This window comes from Abramis brama (assembly GCF_963993115.1).
Source record: "Abramis brama genome assembly, chromosome: 1".
Classification (NCBI taxonomy): Eukaryota; Metazoa; Chordata; class Actinopteri; order Cypriniformes; family Leuciscidae; genus Abramis; species Abramis brama.
Window position 1 is genome coordinate 46,771,551 of NC_139963.1, and position 17,010 is coordinate 46,788,560.

Sequence of the window (17,010 nt, forward strand, 5' to 3'; positions counted from 1 at the left end):
AATGATGATTGTTGACCCAAATGTTGTTATTTCTCAGAAAAATCTGAGACTCAGTTTTGCTGAGTCAGCTTCACATGTTTGCTCACCAATCCCATACTGCCATTGTGTCAGAGTGTATACCATTACTCTTCTAACGTGCTGAATAAAGAATCAAACACACCTGAATTTAATTTTTCACATCATCTTGAATGTGCTTGTATGGTTCGGGTTTGATGGGGGTTGGAACTCAAATCTGCAGTACAGTCACTGTTGTTTTAGCTTAGTATTTAATAATAATTTGAAATTTACTTATATTTTTATATTTTCAGTTTTCATTTTAGTAGTTTTGTGCTTTTTTCATTTTTTTTAATACATTGTTGTTGTTTTTTTATATATAGTAGGCTATATAGTTTTTAAAAAGTTATTTCTATATAGTAATTTTTCTATTCAACAGTCTTTAATATTTTTAAACTTCAGTTTCAGTAATTTTAGCACATGAACTTAAATTGTATTTTATTTAAAATAAAATAAAAAGCAAACATTTCTAATTTTTGCTTATGTTTTTTTTAAGTTTAAGTTTTGTGTATGTGAGTTCAACTCGTTGTTTCTCTCTCTCTCTCTCTCTCTCTCTCTCTCTCTCTCTCTCTCTCTCTCTCTCTCTCTCTCTCTCTCTCTCTCTCTCTCTCTCTCTCTCTCTCTCTCTCTCATATGAAAGCTCTTCACACAGCGTACAGGGTAACATGCCATTCCTGGAGCAAAAATGGGAGTTTTTGGAATTGTATGTTCATGAAACAGGGAAGAATGTGGGGTGTGTGAAGAGGTTTCTTCTGTTTCTTCTGGAGTGTGTGAGACTCAGACTCGAACTGTCTGTCTGAAAGTGTTTGTGTGTTTTGAGTTACTCTCAGATTTCAGATGCTACAGGCCGTTTCTACATCTGTGTAAACACACACACACACACACACACACACACACACACACACACACACACACACACACACACACACACACACACACACACACACACACACACACACACACACACACACACACACACACACACACACACACACACACACACACACAGACACAGGTTTATAATGACATTTGTCCCACAAAGATCCGCTCATTTATCCGGCTCGTGGTTTATCTCTCTCTAACGCTCCTCTAATCACTCCGCTCTTGATAATGAAGTTTTCTCTCTTCCTTTGTAAAGTTTGTTGAGGTCAGAGGCTGAATGTGTGTGTGATTAGAGCCGTTCCTGTGGTTCGCTGTGGATTATCACACACGGACACATGCTGCAGGTTAACACACTGATAAAATGACTGAATTTAATAGAGATTTAATCACGTTCAGCTCACAGTAAACAGTGCTTGCTTTCAAAACTTGATCATGGTTACCATAGCATCCGTCAAAACACCACGTGTGCTTCAGTTCATGAACTTCCTGTGAAAACAATCCATGTTTGGTGGCTTTCAGTGCATGTCTGGTGCAAATACAATTAAATCAATACAATTAAAACATTCAAATGAAAATAAAATTATATAAAATACAATTATACATTTAAATATTTAGTTATATAATAATAATAAAAGTAAAAATGTAAATGTTAACATTTTAATAAAATAATATGTATGTTATTATGATGTGTATATATGTAGCCTATACAGTTAACAATGTAAATATTAAATATATTTTTATATAATAATATTACAAATTAAAATGGTTACAGTTTAATAATAATCTAATAACAATAATAAAACTAAGAATTGAAATGGTAACATTTTAATAAAATATGTTATTAAAATATTATGTATATATTTAAAGTTAATTATTGTATATATATAAAAAAACATTAATGTAAATTATAAATATTGTTATGGTTTTCTAAAATAAAAAGTGTATGACCAAAAAAAGTGCGAGACTCAGAGTTTATTTCTCTAATGTTTCAGAGTTTATTTCTGAATCAGTGATTATATCACAGATACAAAACATTTGGAGAAGTACAAAAAGAAAAGAGCTGATCTGCTTCAGTTCCACAGTCCTTGTTATTCATTTTGATCAGTTTTTTACACTGAGGAAGCGACCGTTACAAAAGCACTCGTCTCTTTCAAAAACATCCGCTGCAGATGAACTGGATATTTATCTGAAACCTCCAGCAGAGTTTATTTATAAGACTGAGAGATGTTTCATCAGAATTGCACATTTTTGTATCTGGCGGAGATGGTGTTTGTGTACGAGGCCATGGTTCATCTGGAGTATGTGTAAATATTTAATGGGAGCCGGACCGCCGAGAGCTTGAGATTTTCTGCACTGATTTATACGAGTGTTTGTTATCTGAGCTGAATAACAGTTGCTAGGGATCTGACATCGATAAAGTCCAGATAAAATAGCATGTGGGTCCATAAACATTTGTAAAGTTCACTCTCTCTGGGTTCTTTAGTTTAATGGTGTTTTGGTTCCTGATGATAATTAGTCTCGCTGGTTGTTCATTAGTTCCTGCACCTGTTGTGTTTCACCTTTATTACTCCACCTGTGTATTCAAGCTCTCAGTTTCCTTTGGTTGTGTGTTAGTTTGCTCCTGCGATCTCCTGTATGTTACTTTGTGGATTAATAAAGAATAGGGATGCACCGATATGAAAATTTTGGCCGATACCGATAACCGATAATTCTTTATATTTGAAAGCCGATAACCAATAAATTGGCCGATAAATCTAAATCCAAATTTTAATATAATTTTTGAGAGCCTGATTATAAAAACAAAAGTCTCACTAATAAAAGCCACGTCCCAAACACACAATTACGATGTTTTCATTATAATTGTACGTAGCCGATATGACAGACTTGCGCTGTACATGTTGCACTTTACTGTATTTACTGTATTTTCCTTTTCAAAGTGATTCCAATCATATTTCAAGCAATTCAGATCCATCATGGTGAACCTGAAGTGTCTCAGCTGAAGGAAATAATCCATTATTTATCGGTTTTAATGTATCGGGCGATAACATTAATAATTAACATATATCGCCCGATAACATTAATAATGAACATATCGGCCGATAACTTTAATAATGAACATAAATCGGCCGATAACTTTAATAATGAACATATATCGGGCCGATACCGATAACATTAATAATGAATATGTATCGCCCGATACCGATATGACGACCGATATATTGTGCACCCCTAATAAAGAAGTGTTTGTTTGGATTCTCCAGCGTCGTGCGATTTACAACAGCCACTGGTTATAGCTGTTTATATTCTACTTGTGCTCTTTTTCTTCCAATATTTCGAATATAGAAAGGAATCAAATATACATGTCAAATCTGCAGTAATCTTTGGTGTGAGTTATACAATTCTGCATGAATTCTCTCCTTCACTTTGCAGAGTTTTTGATGGATTCCCAGCCGACTTCAGCGTAAACGTTGTTCATCTGCCAGTACAGGACGCCCAAGAGTTTAGACCACGCCCCCTGCACCGAGGCTGGACTGAAGGATTGTGGGAAAGCTTCCACCAGCACCTCCAGGATCACTCCGGCCAGAATCTGCAGAAATGAGTTTGGGGTCAGTAAAACGATTAATACTTTTACTCAGTAAAAACACATGATCAAATATGAAGAAGCACAACTGTTTTCAACACTGATAATATTGGCATATTGGAATGATTTCTGAAGGATCATGTGACACTGAAGACTGGAGTAATGATGCAGAAAATTCAGCTTTGATCACAGGAATAAATTACATTTTAAAATATATTCACATAGAAAACAGCTATTTCAAATTGTAATAATATTTCACAATATTACTGTTTTTACTGTATTCTTTACTAAATGAATGCAGCCTTGGTGAGCAGAAGAGACTTCTTTTAAAAACACTTAATTTCAGTAGTCCACTTTAGATATTATTCTGACTAAGTAACTTCACAACTATGTCAACCAGGGTTCGGTTGCACCATATTGTAATTGCTAAATTGTAAGTTGCAATTTAGCCAAGTTATAACTTACGCACTACTAAATATTTTTGCATTGCACCATTAAACTTAGTTGAAGTGTAACTCTACGTATAAACTAAATATTTACGGCAGCCTCCGATCAGGAGTAACGGTTGGAATAAAATAGCAGACTGACTGAACTGCGTCAATAAGCTCTTCGTTTACGCAACGGACTTCAGTCCCTTAGAAATATATGATAATGCTAACATTTACACTCACTTACATTTTAAGAGAGAGAACATTATGTGAATAGATAGTTATTTTAGTTTAGCTCCAACTCACTTGCTTGGAAGTGTCTGGTAATCCTGAAACCTTACTATAAAAAAATGTGTTTGTGCTAATTTTATTTTAAGTTCAGCCAACTTGAAATGTGAATCTGTACTAAGTGACAACTTGGATATTTGAGTTGACTAAACTTACTTACTTACTTACGAACACTTACTTTTTAAGGGGCTTTTTACACAACATCGTTTTCAACTAAACACATATAACTTTTTATTTAGGTCCTTTTAGGTCCTTCAAGGTCGCATGGAGAGGCAAGCTATCCAGATCGCATCAGCTGACCACAGGGGTTCCCCAGGGTTCAGTTCTTGGACCCCTCCTCTTCTCCATCTACACCACATCACTGGGACACATCATACAAGCGCACGGCTTCTCCTACCACTGCTATGCTGATGACACACAGCTCTTCCTCTCGTTTCAACCAGATGATCCCACAGTAGCTGCACGGGTCTCAAGCTGTCTGGCGGACATCTCGGCATGGATGAAGGAACATCACCTACAGCTCAACCTGCCAAAGACTGAGCTTCTCGTCCTCCCTGCCAATCCGTCTCTACAGCACGACTTCACTATCCAGCTAGATTCATCTTCAATCACCCCATCAAGGACGGTCAGAAATCTTGGAGTAACATTTGATGACCAGCTGACCTTCACAGATCACATTTCAAAGACAGCTCGATCATGCAGGTTTGCACTGCACAACATCAGGAAGATCAGGCCTTTCCTAACTGAGCATGCAACACAACTTCTCGTCCAGGCCCTGGTCATTTCTAGGCTTGACTACTGCAATGCTCTTCTGGCCGGTCTTCCTTCAAGTGCAACTAAACCTCTACAGATGATCCAGAATGCTGCAGCTCGTCTTGTCTTCAACGAGCCCAAGAGGGCCCACGTCACTCCTCTGTTCATCTCTCTGCACTGGCTACCTCTCGCTGCTCGCATCAAGTTCAAGGCATTGACGCTTGCTTACCGATCTATCACAGGCTCAGCTCCCTCCTACTTTAACTCATTCCTACGAGTCTACATCCCTACCAGACGCCTACGATCAGTCAACGAGCGACGTCTCGTGGTTCCATCGCAGAGAGCCACAAAATCACTTTCCAGAACATTCTCATTCACAGTTCCATGCTGGTGGAACACTCTCCCCTCCCTCATCCGGAATGCTGAATCCCTGACAACCTTCAAAAAGCATCTGAAAACCCATCTCTTCCGTGAGCACTTAACCACATAAAAAAAAAAAAAAAAAAAAAAAAAAAAAAACCCTCCCCTTTCCCTCTAAAAACCTCACTTATCGGGCTTATGCTACTCTGAATAATGCCTGAACTTTGTATCTTGAGCACTCCTTGCGTAGCTTTGGTTTTTGCCTCTTCATGATGATTCGCTTAATCTAGTCCTGCTTTGTAAGTCGCTTTGGATAAAAGCGTCTGCCAAATGACTAAATGTAAAATGTAAATGTAAATGTTATGCGTTTTGGCTGTTCGTTTACACGACAACGGTGTTTTGGGTGCTTTTGGGTGGGGAGTTTTGAAAACGGGTTTCAAAGTGCACGTTTTTGAAAACGGTCTCCATGTAGACAACAAAAACCTCTGAAGACGATGACGTCATGCATTTGTGTATTACGTGTTCAGTCTAAAGTGTTTCATCGCCATCTAATGGCCTTGCAGTAGAATACAGCGTTTTAGTCATTTTTGTGGAGCGGTGTGAATAATGGGGATCGTTTTGACAATGTATGTCTGTACACGTGGAAAACTCAAAGGAAGAACTTTTCCATTTTAAGCATATCGTTGTCATCTAAACTTACCCTAAGTTGACACAACACTTTTTTAAAGTGTGGATCAGATGTTTTTAATTAGGGTTGGAGGAGCTAAACTCTGCAAGGCTGAGACCACTGTGACTTATAATGAGAGTTACTTAACAAGTAGTTGCAAAGTTACTCATAGTTAGTAGAATTCCTAAAGTGGACTATCGAAATAAAGTGTAACCCTTCTTTCCAAAACATTTAAAAATCTCCCCGAGCCAAGATTTGATGTTGTTTGTTTCCTCATACTCACTTTGAAGTAAACGGGATCCACCTTGTGTCTGAGCGCGTGTGATTTGCCCATCTGCTTGAAGATGGTGTTGAGTTTGTCTGCGTCGCGCAGGTTTTCCACCATCGAGTTGAGGGCGGTCATGACCCGCAGGGCGTGTTTCTTCAGCTGGACGCTCTGCCGCATCTCCTCGGGATCCTGCATGTCGCGGAACTGACTGAAGTACTTCTTTGCCGACGGGAAGTTCCCGAAGAACCTGGAGGAAACACATTTAGTTATGTTTACAACAAACATTTCCTTTCATCTGGACCTGCCATAAGATTCAAAGAGGGCATGTTATGCCCCTTTTCAAAGTCTTGATGTTGTTTTTGGCCTCTACTAGAACAGGTTTTCATGCTTGAATGTTCAAAAAACACATTATTGTCCTCATATTCTCCATTGTTGCAGCTCCTCTCTTCCCAGTCTGCCAGTAACGCTCTGTTTAGTTCCTGTCTCTATGAAGCCCCTCCTTCTGAAAAGCTCACTGTGCTCTGATTGGTCGGCTGGAGCAGTGTGTTGTGATTGGTCAAGCACTTTGAGCGTGTTTGGGAAAAGTCCCGCCCCTAATTACCATAACGGCCAGTTTCAACACAATACTAACTAACTCAACCAGGCTCCACCCCTTTATTCTGCGTATCAATTATTTAAATGAGGAATATTGTGACGTGTTCGTTCCCGGAAGAAACTCACGACTACAATGGAGGTGTTTCAGGGAGTTCAGAAACACTGACTCTGATATAGAGAATAACTCCCGCTGGAGGGACTTTACAGAGTTTTTTCATGCTCAAACAGCAACATTACACACTAAAGAAAGATGAACATGTACAAAAAGCATAATAGGTCCTCTTTAAAGTGATAGATTTACTCGTTCCAAACCTGTAGGATTATCTTTCTTTCTTCTAAATGTTTTTCTTGTACAATATAGTCAATGGGCAATTTTATTTTGTTCCTCAAGTTCGTCAAAATATCACCTTTTATGTTCCACAGATGAAAAAAAATTCATACAGATTTGGAACGGCATGATTTTTGGGTGAACTGCCCCTTTAAGAGACCCCAATAAAATGATCATGAATTAAAAATATAATTTTGTATTATTGCTCTGAAATAATGTGATTGTTTTTCATTTTTAGTTTTTAAGTGGTCCTGAATTGATTTAACAGACCTGTGTAAGTGCAAACACAGAAGCATTTCTAATCAGACTGGAACAGAAGATCCTCGTCATCATGTGATCAAAACAAAGTTGCAAATCTTCATTAATTTATGATTGTTTATGCATTTGATTTACTATAATAATCTCTATGTCTAGCTTTGTGATGTCACATTCACATTAGCAGCATCTTTGTTTATAGTGGACCATAAAACGGTTAAAAGCCAAAACCAAGTTTTGTTGGTTTAAAATGTTAGATACATTTATAAATTAAAGATTTGATTTAATTGTGATCAAATGTGTATTGAGAAGAATGTTAAATATATTTGACTTGAATAAAACCGAGTTAATTTTTCAGTGTACATTTAGCAGATATTTTAAATAAATGAAAATAACAAAGGCAGTGGATGATTAAGTTTCAGATTGAGGATCCAAACTTCCTTTTTTAACAAGAAATACATCAAAGCAGGGCTGTGCAACCGTTTCATGAGCTTCCTACAGATAAACCTATAAAAAGTGAGTGTGTGAGAAAGTGTATTTGGACCCAGCTGGACAGATAACCGTTCCTGAGATAATATTTAACCAACATTGCTGAAATTCTCCTCCACTTACTGCAATAAAAATCAGGGAATGTTTTTTTTTTTTTTACTCAGTTTTGTAATGAATGAAATGAGTTCAGACGCAGTTAAAGGGAGGTTTTGCACTCTTGACCCTATAGTGTGTGTGACTACCATGTCTGACCGTATGACAGGAGTTGTGTTTGTGACTCTGGTGTCTGTGTGTTGTTCCTCTTGTTCAGCAGAAGCAGCTCAAATACTCTATAATGTTTAATGTTTCTGGCTGTATGATTCTGTGTTTACAATCACCTAAACACATCAATCTCTCTCTCCATCACATTCAGGTGTGTGTTTCTGCCTTGACTTGATATTTTAGTATTGTGTATTTAGTTTTATAGTATTTATTAATATTTCAAATTAGCTTTTTGTGTAATGTGCAGTAGATAAAAAGAGAAAATAACCATATGTTTGACACTGCTGATGCTGAGTGTTATGGGTGGTTGCCAGGGTGTTGCCATGCAGTCACTAAGGTGTTCCTATTGGTTGTTAGCATGTTGTTATGCGGTTGCTAGGCAGTTCTAGGTGTTTGCAAGGTGGTTGTTTACTAAAAAGAATATGTAAGCATGAGTTAACAGTTCTGTGTCTCAGATAAAAGAGATAAATAATTCAGCTCCAAACATTTCTAAATATAAGGATCTGAAACATCACTAATATTCCCAGTGTTAGGTGACCTCTAGTCTTGAAGGCTAATGTAAGTGTTTGTTCTGGTGTAACACACTTCAGATGGTGGTCACTTGAAGGTTTCTGATCATGTATTTTCATCTACAGGCCTCAAACATGATGGCTTATTTTCCCAATAAGAGGCTGATCATAAATCCTTCAATCCTGAAGTTTAAAATGTCCTCAGGAAGCGAGTTACAACACCACTGCTGAAGTGTGCGATTGTCCTCAGGAGTGTTTGTTATGATTATGCGTGTAACGGTACGTCCTGTCCTTTTTAAACACACAGATTACTGTGTCATCGCCTTCAATTTCTTTTAAAGTGAATTAATATGTCTGAACTTGCATTATCTGACGCTCGCGGCACATCCCACATGTCTGAGATCCCTGTTACTAATGTAAGTGGTTGACGTGCGGTTAGATATCTGACATCTGATCATGATTTATGCATCTGAGATATTAGTCCTAGTGGCTGTTAGATTACAGCAGAACAAGAGTGGACTGGTTAACCCTCTTAAAAAACATTTCAGAAAGAACCAAATGATTTCATAGGAGGGTTGTTTCAAGTTGCTCAACAAAAGGGTGCATTGAGTTGTTATGAATGATTTAATGTTGGGTTCCAGATTTCAGACTCCTGCATCAAATTTGCCTGAATGATAAAAAAAGTATTTGAATGAAGCCCTTTTTGTGTTTTGTGTTGATCTTGTGTTGATCTAGTCCCACCGGCCCCTTCAACTGTATTTCACCTCAGAACTGAACCTTAAACCAAACCGCAACAGGACAGGAAGATCCGTCCCCTTAATTAGACACAGAGTCGAGTAAATGCCCACAGAAGAGACTCATCCTCACATGTCGAAGTCAAACAGCAGACAAAGGGAGCCGGTGTCTGCGCTGTCCTCCTAATGTGTGTCATTACTCATGTTTGAGTACACCAGCTCTTAACCCTTTGCTATGTGTCAGCGGCTGGACGACGAACAAAGGCACTTCAAATTCCCTGGAAAACAATCGTGGGGATCATAAACGGAGCTCGAGTTATGAAGACACTCTTAGTCCATATGCATGTGATAAGACAACTTTAAAGAGCCAGATCACCCATTACAATGATCATTACAAACCACACTGTGCGACACAGTGATGGGTATTGAATCGTATCCTTCAACGCAAGTAATAGAGGAATAAAACGTCATCAGCATGCGCTAGTGGTAAACAAATAGAGCAAGATGAATCGCACTTTAATTGGCAATTGTGTTTTAAATGCGCTGATAAAAAGTGGAGGAAGTTTGCAAATGGATCTTGAGGTAAGTAGTTTTACGTTTTAGTGCCATGTCGTGTTGATCAATACGTCATTTCATGTTGCATTTTTATTGGCTAGTCAGTCGACGTAGGTCGTAGCAGCAACAAACACACTGTGAGATGATCATGCTAAATTACTGACACTGTCTGAAAATTATCACAGGCTATCTATCTTTGGTCGCAAGACTGTGGCATTGGCCGTCTTTGAACCTCTCTCACATGACCACAGAAATCACCGCGACTGGTCATCTTTCGTCTGGGACAGCCCACAATCGTACAGTGTGTACCGGGCGTAAGGCACATTTATAAAAGCTGCTTAAATGTGCTGATTGAACTAAGGCCTAATCCTGGCTTAATCTAAACCCCGTCTGTGAAACCAGGCCTTAATGTCATTATTTAAGTGTAGATTGAATCATATGGTTTAATTTGGCTAGATTTGTCAAAATATCTCTGTTTTGTGTTAAAATACTAACAAATGAGTTTGGAAAAAGTATTATTTGAATAGTATTTATATGCTGTTTTAGTTTAAGTTTGATTTTGTCATTTTTTTAAAATGTTTCTAATAGCTTTAATTTATTTTATTTTATTTATTTTTCTCTTTGTGATTTTTGCCTTGTCGTCATGCTGCCCACGAGGCTATCGGCGCTGACTTGTGTTTCAGTTTCAGTACTTCAACTTTTTTAATTCCATCATTTCTAATTTTCAGTTAAGTTTTTCCCATAATATTCATACTTTATAATTTTTTTTAATTCAATTTTTTATCATTTTACTCAACAATAACAACACTGTTTGGGATGAAGTGAAGTGAAGGTGTGTTAATTATAACAATAACTATGATGTTGTAGTCTGTTGGTGTAGACCAGGGGTGCCCAATCCTGCTCCTGCCGATCGACTGTCCTGCACAGTTCATCTCCAACCCTAATCAAATACACCTGAAGCAACCAATTAAGGTCTTCAGGATCGCTTGAAAATTAAAGGCAGGTGTGTTTGATTAGGGTTGGAGATGAACTGTGCAGGACAGTCGATCGGCAGGAGCAGGACTGGGCACCCCTGGTGTAGGTTTAGTATGTCGGTGTGGATATAGTTATTGTCTGTTGGTGTGGACACTAACATAGTTAAGGTGGTTATCGTTGTTGGTGTGAATGAGTCTTAAATTGTAACAGTTTTATTTAAATAAGTTTTATTTTGGGGTTAAGACACACAGTTAAAGTGTGTCTGCTTAAGTGAGGTGTTTTGCCGTTTGCAACTACTTCCTGGCTGCGATCTGGTGCTTTTTGTCACCAACTATAGTCACGGACATGAAAGGGAAAGGGTGTCTTCTAGAGCTTCAGCATGCACTTGGGTTTATATAAATGGCTGATAACATCTGATTTATTCCACACTGACCTGCTAAATTAAAGCATCACAGAGCTTCCGTTTAAAGCACGTTCCCTCTGAGAAATGAGTCTAATTTCACGAGCTGAAAGAGTTTAATTATAAATCTTTATTGCAGCCCTTCAGGTGTGATCTCAGAGAAGATGTGAGCCGTTATCTTTAGAGAGAAACGACTGCAGTCTTCAAACACTGTTACAGATGAGCACAGGTCAGGAATGAAGAAATATGAGCTTCACGTGAGGCTTTCATGTGGTTTCATGATTCGCTCAAATTCCTGAACTTAAGAAGAAGAGCAGGATGTTCTTTACAAGGAGGAACAAGAGATGTAATAAAATACAAATGATGAGCAATAAAAGTCATTAAATCATAATTGCATTTTTTGGGGGGTGTGGTACTTGCACTAGTAGATCTAGTGATTGTCATGCAAACTAAGGTTAATAGGTTTTATAATATATTGATTCGCTTTAATTGATTGCTCTTTCTTTTGTTTAATGTTCATGGTTTATTTATTCCAGCTGTATTATAAATGATATTGAACTCTTTCGCTGTATTACAATCTTTTATAGTTGTGCCAGTAGATCTATAAGAGAGATAGAGTTGGCGGTGAAGTACATCGAATCAGTCTCTGATGAACTGATTTAAAGTGAAATAACAAACTATCGTGACTCAATAGATTAAGTTTCAGATATCTGGCCTGAATTCTCTTTGATTTGCTAATTTATTTTTAACTCAACATCTGTTGCTCACAAATGCATGTTAGTTTACTGAACTTTCTGCATTTGATCGTGTCATCCAAACACACTTTTTATCACGGAGAAATGCTGTCCAAGATAAATGTCCCGTGATTCCTGATTCAAGAATTTGTGATTTACTCTGATACACTGAGACTTGGGTTGGGAATACATAAACACAATGCATGAAGTAAATAATATTATAGCTTTGTTTGGGATAGTCTGCAGCATCAACATTAACTGTAATTTAATTAATGAAAACGTTAAGTGTAATAAAGCTTTGAACTGAATTTTTTGAAAAAGTTATTCGAAATATTTTAGTTTTAGATGATATCAACATGGCTGTCCTGATTTAGATATGTGTGTATGTGTGTGTGTGTGTGTGTATGTGTGTGTGTGTGTGTGTGTACTTGTACAACTATCTTTGTGAGGACCAGTTTGAGTTTTAGACCATTGGAGTGAGGACAAAGAGAGTAAAGTGTGGACATTTTGGCCGGTCCTCTCTTTCTGAGAGCCTTTAAAGGCCTGTTTGAGGGTCAAGACCTGGTTTTAGGGATAAGGTTATAATGAGGTTAAGGGTCGGTTTAGGGTCAGGGTTCGGGTTAGGCACTTAGTTGTGATGGGTAAAGTTAGGGTAAGCAGCTAGAGATTGCATTGTGTCAATGAAAGTCCTCATAAAGATAGATGTACAAGAATATGTGTGTGTGTGTGTGTGTGTGTGTGTGTGTGTTCACATGTAATGAAGAGTTTGTTGAAGATCACAAGTGTGAAGGAAGCAAGATAAGTTTTTTCACTAAAGCTGTGATCTCTGAACCCATGAAGAGCAGCTGGAGACCTCAACAAGGTCAGTATGTTTATCGAATCCCAGTCACACCTCAGCGCTACCCACAATCCCCCTGCATCCAATTTAACTTATTCTTTTCCATACAACATTAGTCTTTATTTATGGTAACATAAGCAGTGCCAGTGGGATTCGTTTTCACTTTCATGGGATGTCGCCATAGAGTTGGTCCTCCTGGAGTCACCTGACGTTCAGTGTTTTCATCACCAACACTAGGACGGTTCACCACTCGCTTTTTGGAGGGATTGAACCAGCAAACTTCAGATGACCAGCTCTGAACCTCTACAGCACATGTGGAAACGACTCGACTCTCCAAAAGCTGAAAGGTTTGTTTGAGAGTTTATCATCATCAGCTCAGTATGAAAACAATAGAGATCGATGGGAATTGATACCATAGACTTACTGTGGGAATACCATAGTACTTTGAAATATATCATGCTACTGTACTGAATGAGTGCCATTCAAAGTATACCTTGATATTACCATGGTAAAAAACATAGTGTTACTATGTACATAACCATGAAAGCACGTTGTTACCTGTCCCAAAACACTGTATTACCAAGGTACATGTTCAAAAAACATCATGTACTACCATAGTGCATATCAAAAACTAAGTATGGTGAATATATCCAAACATCCATATTATTACCATGGTACATGTTAAATTTTTTTATAATAATGTTAATAATAAATTGAACGATTATTGGTTCAAAGTAACTGCGTAAGCTTCAAGCTTTACACAACCATAGTATTTACTATGATACAAGTTAAAAAAAAAATATTTTACCAATAATACAGAATTACCAATTATAAATGCCAAAACACTGTGGTATTATCATGGTAAATGTTCAAGAACACTGTAATAACATGGTATGTTCAAAAAACAATGGTACATGCTCAAAAAAGGCAAAACATGGTTTTACTACAGTCTATATATAAAAATGGCATAACTATAGTAAAAGTATTACCTTGGTACATGTTAAAAAAAATTTGTGCAAACTATGGCATAACCATGGTAAATGTTCAACAACTATAGTATTACCATAGTACAAGTTAGTACATTTCCAAAAACTACAGAATTACAAATTATAAATGCCAAAACACAGTGGTATTATCATGGCAAATGTTCACAAACATGGTAGTAGTACCATGGTAAATGTTCAAATAAAATGATACTTCCATGGTCTATTTAAAAAAACAATGGCATAACTATGGTAAAAATGTCCAGAAAAACAGTATTACATATTACATACATTTATATATGATAAATGATCAAACAACTATAATATTACCATTGTACATTTGGTACATTTCCAAAAACTACTGAATTACAAATTATAAATACCAAAACACAGTGGTATTTTCATGGTAAATGTTCAAATAAAATGATATTTCCGTGGTCTATTTTAAAAAACAATGGCATAACTATGGTACACGTCCAAAAACTATATTATCACCATGATACAAGTCAAAAACACTGTGGTATTACTATAGTACATGTCTAAAAAGCCTCGGATAACCCAAGTAGAAAACTACAGTTGAAAGTGTTTTTGTGAATGACTGATGTATGCACCGGCGTACCTGATGAGCACAGCGACTCCAGCGTTCTCTCGGTTCTCATAGACGGGTCTCCACGTGTCCTGGATCACACACACGTCGTCCTCCGTGAGAGTCTCGGGACTCAGTGTGAGCTCCACTCGTCCGTCTCCCTCCATCCAGACGCTCGCTGAGAAACACTTGAGAGAGAGAGAGTGAGAGAGATGTGTTTTCTCCTCCTGCTGAGCTCTTTATTCTGCCTGTCTCTTCAAGAGTCTGATGGAGAGTTTCTGCTGAATGAAGGAGATCCTCCCACCCTCAACCCTTTATCTCTCTCTCTCTCTCTCTCTCTCTCTCTCTCTCTCTCTCTCTCTCTCTCTCTCTCTCTCTCTCTCTCACTCACTCACTCACACACAGTGTTTTTTTCTCTTAACTCACAATCACACCTTCCCCCTTCAGTTTACTTGATTTTTCTCACACTCCTGTATCCGTCTGTTGCCCGCCCACAGGAAAGACATTTGTTTCTCCTGGGCAGCGAGGAGATTAGATGAAGAGCAAACAGAGGCTTTTGCTTCTCAGATGTTTCGATCCCCTGTAGAGTTTCAGGCGAGATCTCGACTCAAATAACAAAGCCTGCAAACACATTGTTCTACAGTTTTGTTTGGTTTTATATAGTGGTAAAACATCTAAACATCCTTAAAACAAGATACTGAGAACTGAGAATCAAAAGTTCTTCCAAAAAAGTATTTACTTATTTCGTTCCAAACCTGTCGGACTTTCTTTCTTCTGTGGAACACAAAATTTGGATGTTTTTGAGGGTTTTTGAGAGTCAATGGAGATTTTTTTGGACCTCAATGTTCTTCCAAAAATAATTTGTGTTGCACAGAAGAAAGAACGTCTTACATTTCCAGGTATGGATGGATGAAGTGTTTCTTTATGGCGTTTATCTGGGCTTTGTAAGAGTCCACTGCTTTTGAACAGTACTGTATGTATTGAGTAAAGATGTGTGCAAGTGATTGCTCCACATTCATTCATCCCTCTGTACTCTTACTGGAGGGCAACTAGGGACTCATTTCGGTTCGTTCTTAGGAGAAACATCTGAGACGAAACACAATGGAGAATTCAGGTAATTCCTTCGTTTTTATCTTGAACAAACACGAGCACTTTGAGAGTGCAACTGACAGACTGCGTCTGTCACAGCTCAGATGAACAGCTGCTCATCCACTAGACTGTTTTATTACTCAGATTTTGCTCTTTTTTCAACTTTTCTGTAATGATTTATTAGAGTACAAACATTGTCTCAGATGTTTCTCCTTAAAGGTCCATCAGGAGGAATACAAACAGGCTCAAATGAGTTAATAGTTGAGAGTAAAGAGCAAGAGTAAAATGAGATCAGAAATGTTTGAGTTCATATGTACTGAGTTAGCATGATGAAGCTGTTTCTTTAGTGTTTATGAACTTTTAACTATAGACTGGTGGGTTAGTGGTGGGTGAGTGTGTACGTGTGTGTGTGTGTATGTGTGTGTACGTGCATGTGTGTGTGTGTATGTGTGTGTGTGTGTGTGTCACAGCAGGTCATACTCTTCACACACTTTCACTCTGATGTAATCTCAGAGGGAGGGAGAGATGCAACTGAGTTCAACAGGACAGAAAGACTGGTTTAATGGCAAGATGGATAGATAGAACGATAGATTTCTAAGAAAGGTTTAGTCAGATGTTGCTCATTTCTGGAGAACACCACACACACACACACACACACACACACACACACACAGAGAGAGAGAGCAGCTGTGTGTTTTGTGGGGTCGTCGGTTTAGTTTGACACCTGTCTGTCTATCTTTCTGTCTATCTATCTATCTATCTATCTATCTATCTATCTATCTATCTATCTATCTATCTATCTATCTATCTATCTATCTATCTATCTATCTATCTATCTATCTATCTATCTATCTATCTATCTATCTATCTGTCTGTCTGTCTGTCTGATTATCAGTTCTGTGTATTTGAGTGACTTCAGTAGTTTCCATACATTGCTTTGAACCTTCAGGCTCTGCTGTGAGTTTCTGTATCGGTCAGATGATGTGTGTCACACACATGCAATGTTAACAAAATGTCCAAAACACGGTCATTGTAAACCATGATTTTTTTTCCGAAGTACCACACAGTACTATGTAAATACCCTGGTTTCTTTATATTGCAGTCATTACAGTTTTTCTCAGTCGCTTTGGTACATTTCTCGAATCATCCTCGACATTTGCAAAACAGTAAGTGCATTTCTCAAAACAATTCGTACAAATAGCAAAACACCATGGATTACCTGCAAAAGCCAGTCTCTTGCTCAAAATCCTTAGTTCATCTCTCAAAAGTAAATATCTGTGTCACTGAACATGTCAGTGCCATCAGAATGGTAAGTCCTTGTGTCATTGTGTACGGATAAGACAGTCAAATTGCTTAGTCATGTTGTCAATAAAACACTGGACTCTGTTAGTGTTACCTG

At 37.8% G+C, this 17,010-nt stretch overlaps 1 protein-coding gene across 2 annotated transcripts; it reads right to left on the reverse strand.

Annotated features, from left to right (window-relative positions):
- Window positions 1-1,907: 1,907 nt before the first annotated feature.
- On the reverse strand, window positions 1,908-16,943 carry cygb1 (cytoglobin 1). 2 transcript variants are annotated; one of them, XM_084087927.1, is made up of 4 exons: window positions 16,831-16,943; window positions 14,556-14,710; window positions 6,297-6,528; window positions 1,908-3,523 (listed from the first exon to the last, which is right to left on the reverse strand). In XM_084087927.1, exons 2-4 carry the CDS (start codon window positions 14,687-14,689, stop codon window positions 3,356-3,358), a joined length of 534 nt encoding a protein of 177 aa, XP_083944053.1. In that variant the 5' UTR covers window positions 14,690-14,710; window positions 16,831-16,943; the 3' UTR covers window positions 1,908-3,355. The 2 variants fall into 2 exon arrangements, with proteins under 2 accessions (XP_083944053.1, XP_083944054.1); XM_084087928.1 differs by lacking the exon at window positions 16,831-16,943 and adding an exon at window positions 14,949-15,075.
- Window positions 16,944-17,010: the final 67 nt, after the last annotated feature.

Coding starts and splice junctions, on each gene's coding strand:
- cygb1 (XM_084087927.1), bottom strand. CDS start 14,689: ATGGAGGGAGACGGACGAGTGGAGCTCACACTGAGTCCCGAGACTCTC. Junction 6,529..14,555: donor GGAGTCGCTGTGCTCATCAG/GTACGCCGGTGC, acceptor TGTTTCCTCCAG/GTTCTTCGGGAACTTCCCGT. Junction 3,524..6,296: donor TGGATCCCGTTTACTTCAAA/GTGAGTATGAGG, acceptor TCATTTCTGCAG/ATTCTGGCCGGAGTGATCCT.